The following is a 22,718-nucleotide window of genomic DNA, read 5'->3' as shown; positions in this document are numbered from 1 at the left end:
AATAAAAAAGTGGGACATTTTGCTATACTATACTTATAGAAACGAAGATAAAGGCAGACAATCCCTCCTTTATTGTACTCACCCTCACATGTTCTTAAGTTATTTTCTGCATATCTTTGAATTAAAATATTTATATTTAGGGGTTTGTATGGAACAAAAAGAATATTTATAAGAAAATTATTTTCATAAATAATTTATAGAATAAAAATAAACACTGTAGATTATATATAAAATACGCTTATAAACACTTTTAAAAGTAAAGTCACTTGATCCATTTGCTATAAGCTTTTGACCCAAAGAAATCATGTATCACATCATATCATCTACACGCACAAGAAGAAAAAAAAAAAAAATCAGACAGCAGCACAAGTAGGAAGTGAGGAAGTCGGGCGGGCCCTTAAAGCTAAATATCAAGCGTGTTTAAGGCTCCTTGCTGACTGAGTGTCCCTTTGTCCCTCCTCTCTGCACAGCCCCAATGACAGCAGCGGGGACCACCGGACCCATGCCATCCTGATCCTAGCCCCAGCATGCCGGACACAGAGCCGGACAGGAGCAGGAAAGCCCAGCCAGAGGGTGAAAGGGCAGACCCGGCTAGCAACCAGCATGGCACGGCTGGGGTCCTGGGTAAGGCTGGTGTCATCTTAGAATAAACACTGGGAATAAACGGGGGATGTGTATTATATGAAGCTCAGACGTCAGGTGTGTGGGGGGGTTTATTTGCCTGATTTTGCGTGTGGTCAGTGTCACTGCATGTGTGAGGATGTATATACATTGGCCTCTCTGCAGTGCACTGTCTGTGTGTGCATTGTGTGTGCACCTTGTCATGATGATGACTGCTGCTGGAGGATATAGGCTGAAGATGGACTTTGTGCAGGGTATGAGATCTGACATTGCATGTGTGTACTAGCATCTCCTGCTTCTTCCTGTACTGGACTAGTCATGCTGTGTGTACTATGTAATGAGCACTGTTCTGTGTTACCGGACCTGGACCCTCTGCAGCAAATGGGAGCTGACACGAGGAGGGTACATGCACTGGCGTCTGATCCCCCATCTAGTTCTTAATCTTTGCAAATACATGCAGATAAGGCTTTTAATGTTAATCTTTGCAGTCGAGTGGATATGTTGTGTAGGCTGGCCCCCATCAGTGGTAAATACTAACTACTGACTTTAGTGCATTGGTCATTAGTTATATTAGCATTTAGCATGAGTACATAATTGTTTGCAGGCAACTGGGCTTTGCAGTGAATAATTGTAGGTTTTTTAGGCTAGAAGACCCCTCTGCAGTGACTGTGTAGGACCTCTGTAACTATATGATTCTCCTACACCATGCGGTATATATAGCTATCTAGGCATGTGTCCACATATGAATATTCCAGTTATCTAAGCAATCTTATTGATGGTTGTTTATGAAAGGTCACATAGGGTTGGTACAATATATACACCTTATTATTGCATAGTAACTTTGTAGCTATACACTTTTCAGTGATCTATATCTTTGTAATTTATCTGTGTCAGCAGATGGATTATATTATATTATATCATTTGTTGTTGTTGTTATTAATAATTATCCAAACCAGATGCTGGTACAGCTGGCCTTGGCCAGCCAGTTTCCATCAATTACTACAGGAAGTCTATGTAAAGCTGCTTACCCACTAGACAATATTTTGAACGATAACATAATCGTTCAAAATATCGGCTAGTGTGTATGTGAAAAACGACCAGCGATGCGCGCACCCGCCGGTCGTTTACGATAACCCCACACGGCTGTACATGCAGCCCAATCTGGGGTTATTGTGAGCAAAGCCATGCTGCTGAATGCAGCATGGCCCTGCTAACCCCACCCCGCCGTCGTTGGTCGGTATCAGCTAGTCTGTATACACTTTCCGATGCCGCATACACACATCGTGTAGTGTGTATGGGAAGCAGTCGGGAAGCCGACTGACGAAATCCCGACCGCAGGGTTCCCGACTGTCTAATCCCGGCAAAGTACAAATGAAAGGCGTCGAAATCCCGAAGCCTGTCATTAGACCTACGCCGGGTGCTGGGCACAGACAGCCGCTGGGGGGGGGGGAGAGTTAGGGTCTCCCGGGGGGTGGGGGGACTTAGGGTTAGGCACCCCCCCAGGAGGTTAGGGTTAAGCTAGGCGAAGGGGGGGTTATGCACCCCCGGGGGAGGTTAGGGTTAGGACCCCCCCCCTGGGAGACTTAGGGTTAGGCTGCGGGAAAGGGGGGTAGGGATAGGCACTTAGGGGTGGGGTTAGGCACTTGGGGGGGTTAGGGTTAGGCACTTGCGGGGGGTGTTAGAGTTAGGCACCCCTAAGGGAGAGTTAGGGGGTAAAAATAGGTTACTTTATACTAGCCTTTCTAGCTTCGGGATCTTCACCCCTGCCGGGCTTCTGCTGTCAGGATTATTGCTAACGATTTTGCCGACTTTGATGCATTCAAACGATAAATTGTCAATATTGTGCAGTGTGTATGCACTACATTTTGTAGTGCGCGCTCTCGTGGGGTCGTCAGCTGCATCGCCTGATCTTATACATGCAGGAAGATCAGGCTTGATGGCTGACTATCCCATGCAGTGCTATGGGGGCTGGCATATCGGGCAGTCAGGCACCGGATCGCCCAGTGTGTATGGACCGCCTGATATGTCGGCCTATTGACGCTGGGATCGTGGGTCGCATCGCTGGGTACACAATCTTAAACTAGGTACAAACTATGCAATTATCAGCTCATCAGCAAATCTTCAACTGCTTGGACCGATAATCTCAGAGTATGTACGCAGAGTCAGGCCTGGGCAGATTGTTCCAAAACAAGTCCGATCTGATATTTGGATCTGACCTACTTCACATTTCTCCAGAACAATTAGGCAGTATTCTGCACTTTTAAAAAGTAACCTTTGTGATGATCTTAAGGACATATAATCGTTTGGATTGAAACGATAAATCTCTAGTGTATAAACTCAAAATAAGATGTTCTCAATATTGTTTAATCACTGAAAATCGTAAGGTTGGTCCGATTGTGAGTGAAATCGTTCATGTACTTAGCATTAGGGGAGAAAAAGAAATAAAAAAAAAAATACTTTCACATAGCTTAAAGAGGTGTTGCACAGTCGTATTGGTTAAATACACCTTCGTATATAGGGCCTGATTCGGCAAGGATTGCAGTTGCAAAGATGCACGCAATCGGTCAATTAATTTGCATTACGTATGCATCGCAGTGCGCGAACTAGCAATTGCGATGGGAAATGCGTTTGCAGAGGTTACGCAGAACCCGAGCGCAGTGATTGACAAGAATTGCAGTTTGTGTGTGGTGACGGGGGGTCGGGTGAACGCAGGCGCGCCAGTGCATTGGGATGGCGTTGCAAGGGCATGCATAAATTATCCATTGCAATTCTATACGCAGCCTGAGGCCTTATAGCGTAACCTGAAGTTAGCAATTCCTGAGTGAGGTCTGACCCGCCCTAACTGTGCGTATGGGTCCTATGTTACAGATTATTTTGCTATGTTGCCCAAGTATACGGATGTGTGTATGGGGAAGTGGGTGTCCTTATGGTAAGCTGTGATAGCAATGCGATTGCAACCATTTGCATTTCACCGCTAATATTAGCAACTGCGGTGCGTGCGTTCTAGCAGAATCAGACCCATAGTATACCCTTGATGTGTGGTATGTTAGGTAAGCACGGATGTCATGTCGACATGATAGAATGTTGTCCTAGCATCCCTGATGGCCCAGAGATCACTTACCTGATCACGGCGGCTGCAGCGGCTCAAGGGTCTTCCTACTGTGTCCCAGGGGTCATGTAAGCAGCAGTTCTTGTTGTAGCTGGTATTACCCCCATAACCTGCCCGCAGCCTGCCCCTATCATCTGCATTCGGAAAATGTCTACATGTTCACATAGCAACATTTCAGATGTTTACATCGTGCCTGTTTAATATGTTGAGCCATATGGACATTCTAGTGTTGACATGGTGGTGTCAACATCATGAATGTCGACGTGTTTACTGTCGACCACCTGAGCGGCTACTCGCAAGCCATTCAAAGGTGCTAAAGCAAATTGAAGATCAGAGTTTGTAATTATCCGTGAATACCATACAGCTGGGTTGTTTGCTCCTCATATTTATATCGATAGAGAAACTTTGTATTTTATCTCTGTGCAACTATAATAAACAACTCTGCCTCATTATATAAAACAGCATAGAGGGAAGCCAGAGTGAAAAAGCAGTGTCTTTAGTACAAGCCACAGGAAGGCATATACAAACTAGTAACACAGTCATCGTAAACTCCTTGTAGCATAGAATGTGTGCATGCTTTCCTGCAACTTTTATTGAATATATTGCTTTAACTTATTGCCTTCCTTACTCAGTGCAAAATAAGCTTTAGTCCAAGCATGTGTTCCAATTTGCTAGATTTGTGCAAAAATGTATAGACCTATGGAGCAAGATGGCAGCATTTGCGGAAGAACACAATTTGTAAAGACCAAGGGGAGGATTTGGAAGGAGTGAGGGTGTTCCTTTCAAACGTAACAAGTTGGCGCTCCGGTTCATCTAGTTCTGAGGAGCAATGCAAAACCAAGAGGATTTCCATGTGAAAAGTATGAATATTAAAATAAGATAAAGAGTGAGGGGGGAGGGATGTGGCTTTTTAGAGTAATTAAATTGTCCCGTCTAAAGTTTCCATGAGCAATTCGCTTGTTTGTGCTGATGGTCGCGATTGCAGCGGTCGCTCATTATTTCTGCTCACTCCCTCCTGGGATGGAGAGCAGAAATTCTCCCAAAATCGGGCTCTTGGGCACCCAAACTCACTGCGCCGAGTAGTTTGTATGGGTTTAGCTGCTTTACGCAGCTAATATCTTTGCATTTGGGCACGAAATGCATGTTAAGTAATAGGCTCCCGTGGCACTTACGTTCATCAGTATAACAATTGGTTATCACCTGTCGGATGCCCATTACTTAAGGGTACCAACAAATATTTAAATCCCCCAATTGATTACAATGTGAATGGGCGCACAGCAGTTTACACATCTCAAAAAGACTTAAAAATATAAATGGAGACACAAAGACCAACCAGTCTGCACTGGTGCAAAATTTGTGGGACAAGTTCTACATGGACTAAAAAATGCTTCTTAACCTCTCACTCTCCTTGTTAATTTGAGGTAAACTTTAAAATAATCCAAGTTGTATTTTAAGAGAAAAATTAAAGTGTTTAATGTAGTGAGAGAGCTGCTAGTAGACGATGACATGTTCAATGTACTGTATGTACTGCAAGCTTCTTCAGAGACTGGAGAGTAGCGGTGTATGTACCTTGATGTGTGCTGTGCAGACCATCTAATATTTTGAGGGGTGAATTAAACATGATTCAAAAACAAGGGGAATGGATTCAGAAACAAGAAGAAACACAAGAATGTGTTTGTGAAAGTGCAGATTTTTTTGGTGATTTTTCTGTGGGAGTTAAAGCAGCAATTATTTTCTAGGCAAAACAAGGTTGGTTTTGAATATATAAAAATTGCCGCTTTAAATCCCAATAAATCGGTACTTTGCAAAACTGTTACAATTTCCCTAGCGTTTATTTTGCTTATATATAATTAGTACAACAGCCAGGCCGAAGCCAGTTGTTAGAGCACCCTGTTCTGGCCGCCAGAACTTGTGACTTCATGTTGCCACAATGAGGGTGCTGGGCCACTGGCACCATGGGGAGAAGCTGCGCCCTCGGATATTCCTTACAATGCTCCTGGCGGCTCTGCAGCGTTCAACAGGCTTTCTAGGCAGCAGGGTGTCATTCCAGGCACCTTGCATGCTACATATAGGCGCCACGTTGCGGTGACGGTGCAGTCCTCTAGGCCCTGCACCCTGGTATTGTAGCACTATTCGACCACCTGGACCTTGGCTGTGCTCTCTCTATTTAACACATTTAAAACCAAAGAGCAGCTTATGTTTTAACCCTGTGCAACTATAATAAACAACTGCCTTATTCTATATAAATACAATGCTAAAAAGGACAGATGGGCGCAGTGCACGTAGTGAAAGTTGCAGGAGGGCATGTACAACCCGGCAAATTAAAGCTCTCTGAATATGAACCCCTTCCCCACTTTTCTGTGACGATTGTAGCTGCTATTATAATAAATGTGTGGTAAGAATTAGATAAAGCCTTTTACAGCATTACTCACTGTTTTCCTAAGAGTTTATTAGCTTTGACTCTTCTGTAATAATATTACAGTTAGTGAAGGGATTGCAAAAATGGTGCATGCTTTAATTACCAGACATTCATAATCTTAGGTTTAAATGGTTTTAATGTGTGGAAACTACCAACATTGCTTCAGGATATATGTATGTTTTTGATGCCTTTGAAGTGTATGGAAATTCATTGGTAGGATTCTGTTTCCTGGTTATTTAGAGAAATTTGCTTTATCTGTGCGATTTTATGTCCAAAGTTCTGGCTTTAGCACATACTTTGAGGATTTACGGGGATATTCAATTAGACCTGATTCTTTTTCGCATGCAAAAAATGGGTGTTTTTTTTATCATTTATTTTATCACCATATTTCCCTCCCCCCCACCCTCTGTAATCTTGATAACAGATGTGGTATAATCTGAAGTGAAACCATTTTGGCAATCTTGCCCGTGCTACTGTTTGATACTTTTTGTACTCAAGTGCTAAAGTCTATGAGTACATTTGCCTTTCCTGTGGGAAGACATTGTGAGGCATCCTACTGTAGCTGCACAAGGCATGTTTATATTGTCAATGTGTATATACCATAAGGGCTGGGCTTCAGGACAAACTTTTATGAGAGGGAGAATGGTCTCTTCAGTAAGGTTTCATTAACATTTGCAATGAGAAAATGTACTTACTTTAGCTAGCATTACAAGTTCGCTTTAACCTTTTGATGATGTTGAACTATCTGGAATAAGGAGATATATTGCATCTATGTTTTGCCCTTCCCTTGCATCGGAGTCAGCATCAATGGAAGACCTAGATCTATGTCTATCTATTCCTAATGTAGTGTCCGTTCCTCCAAAATATGTAAAGTGTCTAGAAACTTTGCATTTACACAATTTCCTTCTACAGAGTAATATTTTACAAGACAGAGACAAGCAAATGAGCAAGGTGCTCCAACAGTTGTTTGTTCCAATCTCCTGCGACAGGTATTGCTGTCACTCAAATTTTTCATTGGGTTGGTCACGAAAATGGGAGAGAACCACAGTCTGCATCACAGCACCCGTGTGTGTGTGTGTGTGTGTGTGTATATGTATGTATGAGTGTATCTAGCATTGGTTGACTACATAGTGTAGCCTGCTTACACTGTCATCAAATTATACAAAAAAATGTGCTATGGCTTTCCTGGGAGCATCCTTTAAGCATATAGCGGCATACTTGGTGAAACCACACCTATCTAGCAAGTTACTAAAGTTCTTTTCTAGTGTTGAAGTTTCTTCAAGGAAAACCTTACATATCAAGGCGACAGTTCAGAGTCCCACTCATGGCAGACACAGATTTGGCTGCATGACAGACTTGAAAATAAATGTGGCTCTCCACCCGTATTCAGAGTTGGCTGCATTTATTCATGTAAAACAGCCCCCAAGAGAGCATCTTCATGTCCTAGTTAGTGAAGGATGTTTTTCACCTGTTAAAGGTCCTCTTGGTTGTGACATCTTTTTACTACTCCTAGAATAATAAGCAATTCAGTTGCACTTTAAAATCCATTTTTACGAGGTTTATGGATTCTGAGAAAAAATGACCTGAACCCACTCCACACACATCATCTTCTGTTTGCATTGAGAGAATTGATTGCCCCAGGTGTCTGCAGGTTTTTCCCCATTGGAGTTATTATACATCCTGAAGCCCTGTTGATCTGCTACAGGACATCTAGAAAATGAACAGTTACTGTGTGAATAAATATTATAGTATGTAACTAACTGAAGTGCCAAAAAGTCATGAGATAGCAATATGCAATGGTAGGTGGCTTCACTGTACTGGTGTGGCCAACATCAGTACAGTGAACTGGTGAACGCGTGACCAACACGTTCGCCCAATATGAACCCAATCGACATGAACACAATCAAGCATTTTGGAAAGTGGTAGAGAGGTTAATTTGGACATAAGATCCTGCACCTACAAATATCAGGGAGCTGTGGGAAGCTATCCAGACGACATTGGTGAACAGGTGTCCAGAGGTCTTCCGTCCACTTGTGGAATTGATTCCACATCGAGTTGCTACACTTTTATGGTCTAGAGGGGGTCCTGCAAGTTACTAGGCATCTATCCCATGACTTCTGGCACTTCAATGTATGTGTAACAGGATAGGTCTGGAGGACTAAATGGCCTGAGAAAATGTGTATAATACTCAAGACGCTCAAGTTACTATAGTAAAAACCTACAATGAAGCTGTGTATGCTATTAACGAGAGGTGCATTCCTCAGTATGAAATGTCTCTACAGTGTGAAGTTTCTACAATTGTGGATATTTCTGCATTGTAGCTTTAGCCTATTTGCAGCCTGTGCTAAGAGCTCTTGCCATTTATTCAGCATTAAAGCCTAAGAGCTGTTATTAGAATCTGGGTAAGAGAATGAAAGGGATGGGCGGAGTGTGAAAGCTGAGATTATACAATATCTGTTCATCACAGAGGATAGAAATTTCTGTGCTGGGACTAAAAGATCTAAGACCAAAGCCTTGATCAATGGAGGCTGGAAAGACAGAAACAAAGTCAATGATCTTTGAAGGCTTAGTGCATAGACAATTGTTTAGATAGGTTACTACTTGCCAGAACAGTAGCATCCGGAAGTTTGGTGAGAGGTAACAAGCATACTCTATAGCTGCCTTGCTATCTTGTTACTCTCCAGTTGTTGTGAAACTACAAGTTCCAGCATACTGTTAACTTTGTAAATAAACCTTTTAATACATTCCTGCCTATAAACCTCTAAGATTCACCTGCCTAGAACCTCTAAGACAAAACCCTGCCTAAAAACCTCTAAGACAACGCTAATTGCGTACGCAGTATGACCGCAAATAAAGACAGGAGTGGAATCTTGTGGTTCCAACGCACAAGTATTATTCAGGTAAAAGTATAGTCAGTTACACGCAATCTATACATACATAATTTAGGCGTAAAAGGAAATAATACAGACCAAGGGCCTGATTCAGACCCACTCGCGAGCGGCTGTCCGCTCGCAAGTGGGTCGATGTTATGCACTGAGCATGCGCACGACGGAGGGAGCTCCGTCGTGCGCATGCGCCAGACGCGACGAGCGAAGGAAAGTCCTTCGCTCGTTGTGTCCGATCAAAGGGGGCGTGCTGTCAATGTTGATTGACAGCACGCCCCCTTTGGTGGGCGTGCCGGGGGCGTGCCTCCCTGACGGGGGCGTTCCCACGGGAACGCCTCCCGTCAGAAGCCGGCCCACTGACATCACTAGTGATGTCAGTGGGAGTGATTTTGGCTCTAATAGAGCCAAAATCACTCCGGAGCTTGCGGTTGAAAACCTCAACCGCAGGCTCCGGCTCGCAATTTCGATGGTCGCGATGGTCTCGACCATCGCGGCCATCAAAAAGCACGCTCGTATAGCCTGTGGGTGGTGACCCACAGCTATACGAGCGTCCAGGAGGACGCTCCATGAAAATGGAGCCCGGCCCTCATTCAGAGCGTGCGCTCTGCTCAGAGCGTACGGCTCTGAATGAGGGCCCAAGTACGGTTATACATACGCTGCGCCTCTGGATCCAGAGATAGACTTCTGACTAGATATCCTCAGCTCACCCAAAATTCAGCATGAACTGCCAAACCAGTGTTTGGACACATGTATTTATTCCCCCCCAGACTGAAACAGGACAAAGGGGAAACTTCCTGCTGATCTCATTGGTTCCCAGAGGAGGAGCATATGTAACGACACATTTAACAGGTTGTTTCAAATAGACTTTTCCTGCCTCTAACAGCCGGGGTCTTTCTGGTAACGCCTCCTGTAACATTCCATCAACTAAAACATTTTGTTGCTTATAAGTTCTGCGATCCATAACTTGAGTTTGCATGATGCGATCTCTCCACCGATAACACCGGGATTCTGTAAAAAGCGTAGGCATCAGAACGAGATCAAACATACCTTGCTTATCATATATAATACCTTAGATATCAAAAACCTCTATTTCTTAGCATTTAAACTAACTTAACCAACTTGAATCATACATTTTGATGCTTATGGAACCTTATGTGCGAATATGTAGTGTGTGGGTATTCGGGGTTTGATATAAGGACGCTAGTTATTAATGGGTGAGATTTAAGTGCATAATCTCTCATACACGAAGTGAACATCCAGCAGTGTGGATGGCTGAGGGTTGTAATTCCACATGCCCTCTGTCAGCAGGCCCCCACCTGCTGTGTTCAAAGGAAAACAAAACCTCTTTTGTTCTCACAGACACTTGTGTGAAGTGCAAATGTATTATCACCTCAAACTATGGGATTTAGAGCCATCTTGTCTAGAATTCAGGCAAATCCAATTGTGTAGATATTATATTACAATTGCCACAACTATACTTTATCTGCATCCCGGGATTCCCAATTTGTATGTAAAAATACCCATTGTCTCTCCTTATTTACTTCTACTTAGAAAGCTGGTTTTTCCCGTTGCCCTTGGTGTTAACAAAAACATTGCCATCTGTTCTTAGTTAATGGGTTATAACTTGAATTAATGCTGACCACACAAAATGGTGTCTTGTGATCTCATTTCCAAAATGGAGTCTTGTGGCCATTCGCAAGATGGCGTCGCTGCGATTACATTTTAAACTGAACTTGTCTCACTCAATTATTCAACTTCAACAGTCCACCCTTTGATAGCAAACAACATGCTATCACAATCTGCTATTTGAATCTGTTTAGCCATGCATGAGAATATACCGTTCAATGTTATTATGGTATGACACAGTATGGTCATTTGAACCATTCAGATAATGCGTCTCCAGGAGGGACATAAAACTGCCCTTATACGCACATCGCGGATCCTTAAGGGATCATGGGAAAGATGTGGGGATGCACCTATCCTATAAGGAGAGCCTTGGAAGGGGTTGGGACTGCATTACCTAAGATGACTTAAAACAACATAAACGTTATATCCATGCACGACCACTCAAACTCAGGCTACATTGTTATACACTACGTCATAACTCAGGATTGATTTACAGTTCTTCCTTATTATTGTTATTCACATTTTCACAACAATTTACTGTACTGAAATTGTACTGGCACTCCCCTGATTTGGTATAGCACTCCTCCTCCTGACTCCACTCCATCAGCTCCGCCATCAGCTCACATCTCCTTTATTGGTCCCCCATCACAGACACCGAGCATCCCCAAACAGATCATCATGACAAAAAAATAAAACTCTGGAAAAAAAAAAAGAACTAGGATGACCACAGCAGACCACTCCATTGCTTGAAGCACTGATCTACACATTTCTTTAGCTCAGATATCTCACCGTCACCTTTTTAATCCTTCCGGCACAAGCTCGCAATCGACAGGTCCACGTTATCGGCCTTGTCTCTGCCTTGTATCTCCACCGGTTGGTTAACCTCCCTATAGTGAGCGGAATGGATCCACGTATCTTCCCTGGCCACCCTTTGAGAATGCTGTATCGTCAGATACGGACCTTTCCACCGATCAGTCAAACAACCTGAGCTACAAAAAAAATTTGGATCATAACAAATTCTTCCAGATTTGACATCATGACAGGTTGCATTAGACATGTTAGTTAATAACACTTCCAATTTCGGTTATTCTCATTAATCTTCGTGAGATCCTGCACAGTAACCTCATTATCAATTTTTCACATGAGGCTGCCTGTTTGGACAGTATCTCAAAGGGGGGGGGCAAATAAAGGAAAAGACAGTCTGGGATAATCTTAGTGTTGTTGCCCATCATCTTACGCATGTTCTTGAAAAAGTCACTTGTAAAATAAGTCCCCCTATCACTTTTAGTAATTCTAGGGATATAGTATCTGCATACAGGTTCTTGCAATTAAATCTTGTTATTAATAGCTACTGCTCTAAATAATGCCTGTGCCGCTGGGTTGGATAGTTTTCCGAGTAGTCGACCTCAGCCTGGCATGGCTGCCGTTTATCCTTAGCAACCTTGTGTCTTATGTGTGGGAGATAAAGCACAACAGTTTAATATCATTTAAACATGACCCAAAATACAACAATAAATCATCCACATTTTACATTAGAACAGATCCATTGATAGGTTGAAGAAAAATATAAACAGTCATATAAGGCCTGGGAGAAGATACTGGGGTTACCTATGAACTCATGGGAAACTCGTGTTCCTGTATGGTGTTCTTCGCTTTGCAGTACTTACTTACGTGTCCCACTTGGTGACAGTTAAAACATAACGGGGTGGATGAAAAGATTGTTGTGGGATTTGAGTGCGATTCAACAATTCCGTCCATCCCTGAAACAGGCCTATAGTGCAAAAAGATTGACAAGAACAAGATTCAGCTTTGAAATAATGGGAGTACTACCTTTAACTTAGTTGGGAAGTTAACAGTCCCATCTCTCTCAACAACAGTGATGCATACCCATCTTCAACGCATGTGACTCTTTAGAGCTAGTTCCTAATTTATCTTTTGGCGAATTAATATAGATAATTTGTTTATTATACTGGATGCTTCAATAATTCATTGGCTATTTTGCTAGATTCAGACATCACTGATATCATCTCTCTTTACTAATGTTCACTCTAGGGAAGGCAGGGCGACTATCCAAGAAAGACACTTCTGCCCTAAAAGGAGGAGTGCCTTGAGACGCCCCCCCTTTTCACCACTGTAGGGGGCATGCCCAGCTGGGCTCTTCACGCAGTTTGAATACATGCGCACGGCATCATGGTTTCACTGGAAGTCATTCCCCGCAGGACACGTTTTTTTTCAAAATTACTTAAATACTTTGATGAACTATGGGGAATATCTTGTGGACTTGGACTAAACATTCAACTTTGCTGTAGAATTTATCCAAGACATTTGGCTAAAATTTACTATATGGCGATTTTCAATCCCGCTGTGTCTTCAGTGGTTTCGGCTAGTAGATTTAAATTGTAAACTGTATTTAATAGAAAAAAGGAACCTGGTTTTGCATTGAATATAATTGCCCCTTTAAATCCAGCAGTCAAAATTACCATAGATGCGGATGGAGGCTTTAAAAGCGTGCATAGTAAATTTAGACCCTTGCGTCTTCTCTCTTCCCATTTCTTTTCAAGCCTGCTTTCATGGTTGGACTGGACAAGAAGACTATCAGTACATGGAAACTATAGGGTTGTGGCAGTTTCAGCATGTATTTATTTATAGCTTATTTCCCACCATAACATGCCTACTCTTCCGGTACAGCCGGGAAGTTCCCGAAAATTGGGTGGTGCTCCCAGCCACAGGAAGAGTAGGCAAGTCTCCTGGTGTCGCCCATTTACAGAGTGAATTGGGTAGTCTGGGCAACCGCTTCACAATGTGTTAAGCACGGTACACTCCCCCGCTGAACCAACTTGGCTGCTCCTTCCCCAAGGGGGCAGTCATTTAGTTGACAAGTATGTATAACGTACGGTTTCTAATAAATGCACTTTTAGGCAAATTTTCATAAATCGCTGCTAGCTTTCTCTGTTGGGTAAGAAGAGTATATGGCTTAACATTGAAAAGAGGGTGTCTATTGCCCACTCTACCCATCTCTGTTCACAATTCTAAAATAAAAATAAAACATATTTAGTGTTCACTCTAGATCCGGCGACGGGCAGGGCGCTGGACCTAGATAAAGGGCACTGCGGCACGTGTCTCTAAGAAACACCCCCTTTTCATCACTCTTGGGGGCGTGCCCGGCACTTACGGACATGCCAGGCTGCCCCCAAGCTCTACTCACCGGGGGGAAATTCTACACTGCAGTTTTCCCCACCCGTGGGACACTGCAGCCCATGGGTGGGGACGGCACCCGCACACTGTTTTAGCTGGGCACCACAAAAAGGGGCAGGGCGCATTCTGCCCTTTTGAAATCAGCCAGGGCGCAGCACCCCACTAAAACAGCTTAGCGGGAACGCTACATATGGCCAGGGGTGCCGAGAGGGGTTGGGGACGGGTACTAATTGCCTGGGCTGCTGGAGGGGCCTGACATCGCCCCTTCCTCCCTCATAAATCACAGCAGCCCAGCTGCAGCAGTCTCCTATGCCTGTGGAGGGATCGCACCCCCCCACCCCCGCGGCTCTGTGCCTGTCTGAGGGGATCACAGCGTCCGCCCTCCCCAATTTTTAAAAAAATACTAGGGAGATGTGGCCACGCCCCCTTCTCCCGGGCTCTGCTGGCCTCTCTACGCTTCTGCATATGGTATGTGGTACCAGTTAAAAATTACTAAATCGTTCTTCCTTTTTTCTTGTTGTACTGTTGGCTATCACCTTTGATGTCACAAAGTAAGAGATACTCCGATTCACATTTGCTAAAATTCCTCACCCTTTATCCATCTCTCAATGGCTGGTGCAGGTGGAACCATGTTTGATACAGTCAAGCAAGTGTAAGATGGTGCACAACCTGTTATCAGGCGCCTAGTGGATCATACATTAGGTTAGTTTTGCTTCATGCTAAATTAGTGTGATAGTCCCTGCAACAGTGAAAATATCACCATGGTCTATATTGATTGGGATGGAAAACCACATATATTCTATACATAAAAGACTATCTGGGAGTATCCCAGAACACTAACGGACACAATCCATATGGTGTTGGGATTCCGGCACCGGCATTCTGTGCGCCGACATCCCGAGTGCAGGGATAATAACTACATCCCATCCATACATATGGAGCCTCACAGAATTGGTGTGTTGAAGATTTCTGGCAAAATAGCAATTTAGGCCAGGTGCTGATTATTGTTTTGTAGAGGTGGAGAGGCACGATTGTGTGTTTGCTATTTCTTTATTTTCTGTACTCTTGTTTTCATCTTTTATTTTGTTTTTTCTAACTTGCTAAATTCTGTTTGTAGTAAAATACGGTTTCATCTATTACCCAGGATTGGATACGCCTCTAGAGAATGCATCACAACATAACCTTGGAGAATTATAATCTTCCAGGTTTATAGAACAAAATAAGAAAATAGAAATACACCTAAATTCAGATCATGCTTTCTGGAAATATGTGAAGTAAACGGTCACAAAGATGCTAGGTTTCAGAGCAGTTGGAAATGGCAGATTTGGTGCTTCCATCTGCAGCTACATCCCCTGTATATCCAAGGCACTCAGAGCTGACAGGTTGAGTACTGTTCTATCCATCCACTAATGCAGTTGTTGATCGCATCATCTTTCCTTTAACATGATCCCCCTATGGACTACAAATAGTAGATGCCTTGCTCGGCAAAAACACACCATTACGTTAGCAGTATTTATAGGACTATTTATTATTAAATGCAGGGCTGCTATTATTTAGCTGATGGAGACAATGGTGTGGCTTTAAAAAAATTATAATTCAGTTAGGTTTGCAATTGATTAAGGGTGTGGGTTGTAAGGTAACTTTTTTTAAAATTTTTATTTATAAAATGTATTCACAATACTTTCCATTATCTATTATTATTTTAAGATCTATCTATCTATCTTACACAAGTTTGTATTTTACTTCTGTTTGTGTTCGTTTCAAACTCTTGCAGTGTGAAATATAGGCAACACTGCACATATATGTTTAAATTATCTGATTTAGACATTTATATTGTGACCATGGAGTTGCTTCTGCTACAGTCTAGGGAGAGCTAATACTGTACTTCTGACTCTTAAGTGCATTTTGACAGCTCCCTCAGAGGTGTGGACTCTGCATGCACACAGTGCTCGGTCCATTTGTCTACTGCCCGTTATTAATAATATATTTTTTTTTTTTAAAGTTTGATAATAAAAAGTGAAATTCTCTATTTCACCTTTCAGTTTCATCTTAATGCTTACTGAGTAGTACTATCAAAATATAAATCCTTAAATAGGTTGGACTGTATGCCAGACATTACTGATTTTTTTAAAACTTTCCACTTGATGCTCTAGTTACTAGTACCATGGACTGCTAGGGGCTGTCTGCCTCCTAGACAAGTTCAGAATATACATCTACATATTTATGGTCTTGGGCCCATTGGATAATTACATACAGTAGAGCCACACTGACTGGGGGAAAATATAATTGAATAATTGCCTTTCCAAAGTGTTTTTCAGTCTTTCGCTCTATGGGCCTGATTCCGAGATTTACGCTAACGCAATCGCGGAACGCAATTGCTAAAGTATGCTAATGCCTTCCAAAGCACAGCCGAGCATAGGTGCGCCCACTGCTTCCTTCTCATATCTGTCCGACGATGTGCAACAGCGAAAACATCGGTAACATTGATGCACATCGGGCAGTCACAGCTCACACAGCATTTGAGTCAAGGCTAACCAGCCACAGACACTTCAGCTCTCCACACAGAGTGTTCTCGTGCTGCGAAGGAGATCGTAATGGCTAATTAATGCATGCCCATGAAACGGCATTTAAACGGTCAGACACGCCTGCGTTTTTCTAACCACCCTCCGTTACCTCCCCCAAACGCTGAATACCTGTCACTCACTTTGCCGGTTCCTCTGTACTAGTGTATTCGCAATGCAATAGCTGCGCCTGTGCAGTGCGGGCTTCGTGCATGCGCAATTGCAAACAATCGCTCGGTCTGCGTAAATAGCAAAACTCTCTGAATCAGGCCCTACAGTATGTGTGCAGTTGTGAACACTGGCTCGAGATGCCTCCGGTCTATGGAGGCATAGGATTTTAGGAATGCCTGAGCTGTACAGTATCTCCCCTTAAAGAAATGTGCTAACATTTGAACAGTTTCAAATGACACTGTGCTGCGGGTCAAGGGTATATGCACATAACTGTCTGTGCTCCAGGCCTATTTTCAGAGCTATTTTTGTAAGAAAGACACTTGACACATTGCTGTTTTATTGCATTTGTCTTTCTTTTAAATCATAACATATTTAGCTTTTGTTCATTTATTAACAGTATTTATATAGCGCCAGCATATTCTGTTTGTCAGGAAGCAAACTACATTTCCTTGTACTGTTCTTCTGGTCATTACTGAAATGTAGCGACCTTGTTGAGGAATAAAGACAATCAATCTTTGCTTTAAAGTAGGGGTGGGCAATAAGCAGCCCCCCCATCTGTTGTAGAACTACACATCCCAGCATGCCCTGCTACAGTTTTGGTATTTGGTCATGCTAAAACTGTTGCAAGGCATTTTGGGGTTTGTAGTTCAACAATAACTGAAGGGCCACTTATTGCCCACCCCTGCTTTAAAGACCCTGGAGTTTATTCATGGAAGGCAGAAATCACTAAAATCACATAAATATGAAAATTTTTTATGGGATTAGGGCTTATACCTACTGTATTTATCAAAGCCCCCTTATTGGTTAAGAGCATACTTACCGACTTTATAGACCATCTGTCTGGGAGCTGCCGATAGAGGACGGTTCAGGGGAGGGGCCTGACTGATGCCATTAGGCCCCGCCCCTTTCTCAGAAAAGACCACGATTTGTGGACCCACAAGGAGGGGACTAAATTATGCAAATCACACCATTTAGTCCCGCCCCCTCCTCGAGGACCTGCAAATTCCCCATTAAATCTCCCATCCTGCCTGCTTCACTAGGAAGTAGGCAGGATGTGGGAGATCTGCCTACACTTCCGGGGGTGTGGGCGGCTACCCGGAAAATCGGGAACCTCCCGCGACTTCTGGGAGTGTAGGCAAGTATGGTTAAGAGATGGAGTTGGCTGATGGCACCATGAAGAAACTATACTTTGGTATAAAGTTTTACTTATATTTTTTTTGTTGTTTTGAGGGAGATGTACTAAGCCTTCGAGAGAGATAAAATGGAGAGCGAAAGTACCAACGAATCAGCTCCTAACTGTCATTTTTTAAACACGGGGCGAAATGCAGCAAAGCCAAAAATGTGGTCAAACCCCTGAAAATGCACACATTCCTCATATGCACCAAGCCTCGGAATGCGATACATTCTGGGGCTTGGATGTGATCTTCCCTATTGAAGCCTATGGGCTTCTAATCGCAAAGAGATGTGAAATGGATCCAAGATGCCTCTTAGAACCCCAGCGGCGCATGTGTCCTTGTGAGCATGCGTAGAAGGATGTCAGAGGGACTTCTGAGTCATAGACTCAGAAGTCCCTCATTCACAAGGGTCAGCTCTTACTGAGAGAGCTGTACTTTGAGATTTTCTTCATGCATACCGGCGTAATTAATGCCCGGTATGCATGCAAAAAGTGCTGGGATGGATCGCATGCAAATTGTGATGCGTTATGCATCCCACCCAGGGGGAGATGTATGAAGGGGCGTTATGGAGTTTAGTGGTATCAGCACACATTATGTGCGCTAATATCACTTTTCCCCCATGTATTAATTCTGCGGTTAGGTGTTAAATGACAGGAGCGCTATGCTCCCCCGTCATTATCGTCACTGATGTGCCAGCGAAAGTATGAACTGTCAGTGGCACTGACCGTTCCAACAGCTGCAGCTATCGATTTTGAACAGTGCAACTGTTGTTGCCCTACCACACCAGTGACAGCACTGTCCCTGGCTGCTGGGCTACGGGCTGTGCACGGGAGATCTTGTGATGCTTGCCAGATCTCGTGCATGCCCTCTGAAGCCTAGAGGTGAGACACAGTGTTTCAGCACTAGGCTGATGAGCTGTAGGGTCTGGTAGGGATCACCAGAGGGGGGAGTTTTCACTCTCCTACTCTGGCAGACAAGATGTTAATACATCTCGTCGGTCCTTTTACTCCATCCATATAATAGTGCATAAATACTAGTACAGAATGCTTACAAACAATCATTGTCTGTGCAGTAACACCATGACCTATATGATATAATATACTTTACTAGTTTGTCAGTAGCATCTGTAAGTTTATTTGTTCAAGAATTTGTCATTTTAGCACATAGGGCCTGATTGAGCTGTACGCTATTGTATTGATGCCACAGCTGCAAAGTTTTCATCCCCCCCCGAAATGATAGACACGCTTGCTTTTTTAGCCAATGCACCTCGTTGCCTGCCCCAAAAGCTCCCCGCTTGTCAATCACACTGGAAAAACAGACTTGCAGCGTACTACTACGGCAATGTATCTCGACACATGCGCAGTGCAACTCAGATGTATGCGCATTGGCAAAATATCGCTCCATTTGCGAAAACATCAGCATTGCGTACAACTCTGAATCAAGCCCATAGTGTCTTGTAGTGTGTATAGTTGCCAAAGAAAACTGGGTTCCCTTGTGACTCCTGCTCACCAGGGATGTACGTTTTATTTAGCACACTGTTTATGACTATGCTGTCTATGAACAGCAGAAGAGCTGTGAGGTACAGATTGGTTGAAGTTAAAGGTTCAGCTTCCTGTCAGCCTGAACTGTGCACCAAAGATGGCTTCCTCCTTATTCTGTGTGGATTTGAGGAAGCTGGCTTGTAAGATGAGTGCTTTATTAATATAGGTGCCAGTTCAGTTTAGTGGGATGTGTTGCTGAACCTCACCATGATATTAGGCTGCACACATGCCAGCCATTTATGGTACCCTCTGTATTTCTACTTTTCCTACACACCTCTATAGGATGTGAGGATAAATTAGCTATGTTGCTGCCCATGATGTGCCATACTGGAATCGCCCCCCTAAGCGTGATAAATGTATTGCTTGCTTTTGTGATATAGGGATCTTGGAGGATTATTTATTCATTACTTTCTCTGCAATTGACCAGGTCTACTTTAAATTACATTCATAAAGGAAACCACGTTATTAGGGGTATATTTATTAAAGAAAATTTTGTGGGATATCCATCGAAAACTGGTACCCGCAAGGGATGTAGGTTGCTAAGATGACTTATTTACCAATCTCCGGATCTTGGTCCCGGCCGCTCACGCCATGGGCTACTCTATCGCAGATTCTTTTGGAGAGGGAACCTCCAGAATCGCTCTCCTTCAGCCACCACTACTGCATGTGCTCGTCGATGGCCATGCATGCACAGTACGCATGCCAACATTGAATTGAGAAGCAAAGTGATAACATCAACTCTGCATCCAGCTCTTCGCCAGGATAGGCTCTTTTTTAGAGCCTGTGTCCTGGCAAGAGTTCTTTACTAAATTAGTTGAACATTTTAATTTTCAAATTACAATTTTGGCCGAAAATAATTTCACATCTGCTTTAAAAATGCGGATTGTAATAAATAAGCCTCTTATGGTGCATACACACGGAACGATATATTGTTACGATATTAATGATATCGTTCAATGATATATCGTTAATTTTTATGCAGTGAACGACCAGCAATGCGCGTTCCCACATGAACGATAACGATATGTATGATCTTCCATACATGCAGGCCAATCTGGATGATATCGTCAACTTTGCCTGTTCAGAGATGTGGCAGGATGACTTCACTGAAAGATATCTTTCAAGTCGTTGGTGGTACAGATCATACCGTGTGTGTGCACCTACTAGCTGGGTACACATGTAAAGATTTTCTGTCCAACCATCCAACTAGTTGATTGGTTGGAATGAAAATCTGGTAACATATGGGAGTAACTGATGATCAGCAATTTGCTCCTAAATGCCAGAAAACAGATGAAAATGGTCGTCAGACAAGTTTGTTAAATGTTTGATCTAAACAATTTGATCAAACAACAGTTTTTGTCCATTTTCCGGGAGCAAATTGCTGATTGTCATTTGCTTTCATACCTTACCAGATTTTTCTTCCAACCAATCAACTAGTTGGATGGTTGGACAGAAAATCTTTACGTGTGTACCCAACCTAGACTCAGGTAATGTTGTCAAATTCACCTATATACCAACCTGTTTGAAAGATAAATATTTACATTGAAGCTTTACATATAGCTGAGATCATTGCATGTACATATATCTTATGCTGGGCATACACTATACAATTATCTGTCAGATATCTGTCCAATCTGGCTGGTTGGAATGAAAACCTGGTAATGTATGGGAGCAAATGATAATCGACCATTTGCTCACAAACACTGGAAAAAAGACAAAAATGGTCGTTCAGACAAATTGGGTAAAACATACGAATGTAACCAATTTGAACAATTGTTTTTTGTCCGTTTTCCAGTGTTTAAGACAATATGATCAATTGTCATTTGCTCCCATACATTACCAGGTTGTCATTCCAACCAGCCAGATTGCACGGATATCTGACAGATAATTGTATAGTGTATGCCCAGCATTAGCCACATATAATGATTGGGGTTGGGTATGGGATCCCGGCGGTCGAGATACCAGTGGTCACTCACAATACCAACAGTGGTATCCTAACAGTTAGAATCCTGACCCAACTAGTAGTGTTCATTCTAGCACCCTGCATCTGTCACAACCCGTGCAATTCCTTTATCCTGTCTGGGGTGCCGGTCTCTGCTCTGGTGCTTCTAGCACTCAGGTGAACTGCTGAGATTCAGCCCAGAGTGTGCTAGAAGAATCAGAGAAGAGGGCAACACCACAGGCAGGAAAGAGGAACTGCACAGGTTGTGACAGGTGCAGGGGGCTAGAATGAAAACTAAGCTAGGTAAGTACCCTAACCATTCCTCCCCGCAGCCCAACCCTAACCTCCCCTCCGCAGCCTAACCCACCCCCTAACATTAAGTGGCTAAGCCTAACCCTAATACTTAACGTCGTGATGACGGCGGTCAGGATTCCGAATGCTGACAGGTTTCCAGCGCTGGTATTCTGAGTGCCGACATCCCGACTGCCGGGATGCTAACCACATCCCAATGATGGGGTATTGCAGAGCCTTTCTACAAAGAAGTTTGTGTTTTTGGGCTGCAGGATTTGCCTAAGTTTACTGGTACATTTCCCAAAATACAGATAATGTGTTATTCTGAATGTTCTTACAGAGGTTACTTTGAAAGTTAACCCAATAACATACATAAGCAATTAACTGTGTTCATATCCATATACTCTTTTTTTTTAAAAAATGCTAATTTATATGTATGAGTTTAAGTGTGTATACGGTTCATGATAAACCTAATGAGGTGGAAGATGTAATAACTCCATTCTGGTTGGTGAAATAGATAGAATGTGTCTGAATTAGCTTCAAACGATTCTGACCTAATTTATGACCTAGTAGGATATAAGCTTAGATGTGTAATTTTTTGTTGAGAAAGAGGGAGATTAGTAATCTGTGTGTAGCACATTTCTGCCAGAGCAGGGGCCGCTATCATGCAGCGGGGGGAGAGAGACGGCTGGTGTGACCTTAATCTGAGGAACCAAGGTGAGTTAGGGGCTCTAAAAGGAGGGGTTGTGAAAAATAAGACAGGATGCCAAGTAGCAGAGGATCACAAGCAAAATATACACATTGACAGATGCTAGAGAGTGATAGAAGGAAAAGAGAAACAAATTTACTGATAAAAATGTAATATTTTAAATTAAGCTACCATTTATTTAGGGATTTGAAAATCTTCCTGTTGTGTATATATATTTTTTTTAATAAATAAAAACCAGAACAGTTTGTACAAAGGATAATGCATTCTGTGAGAAATTGCACACTCTCACTTTCAGCACTGTGGCATTGCAGGGGAGAGGGAAAGTCTGACAGTTGTTCCAGAGACTTGTTTACAGAAATGAGGAAATGCCAGGATGGTGCTTAGGGGCATCACTACTAAACTCACTAGATAGAAACCTAGAAGTTGGTGGGAGAAAAAAAAAATCAATTGGTCCATGTAGTCTTCACATCATT

General features: G+C 43.0%; 1 protein-coding gene across 5 annotated transcripts in view; it reads left to right on the top strand.

Annotated features, from left to right (window-relative positions):
* The first annotated feature begins 430 nt into the window (after positions 1-430).
* The window catches only part of ANO8 (anoctamin 8), a 122,917-nt gene continuing 100,629 nt past the window's right edge, over positions 431-22,718 (top strand). For 2 of the 5 annotated variants that reach the window (XM_088478411.1, XM_088478415.1), the window contains exon 1: positions 431-624. In XM_088478411.1, the coding sequence (XP_088334537.1) occupies positions 528-624 (97 nt within the window). In that variant the 5' untranslated portion in view covers positions 431-527. Of the gene's footprint in view, positions 625-839; positions 897-978; positions 1,024-1,104; positions 1,148-22,718 lie in introns of those variants that run through there. The other 3 variants (XM_088478412.1, XM_088478414.1, XM_088478413.1) reach the window with 3 other exon arrangements.

The sequence above is a fragment of the Taudactylus pleione genome, unplaced genomic scaffold (genome assembly GCF_031769625.1).
Source record: "Taudactylus pleione unplaced genomic scaffold, aTauple2 ptg000214l, whole genome shotgun sequence".
Classification (NCBI taxonomy): Eukaryota; Metazoa; Chordata; class Amphibia; order Anura; family Myobatrachidae; genus Taudactylus; species Taudactylus pleione.
This window is presented reverse-complemented; position numbering and strand designations above follow the sequence as displayed.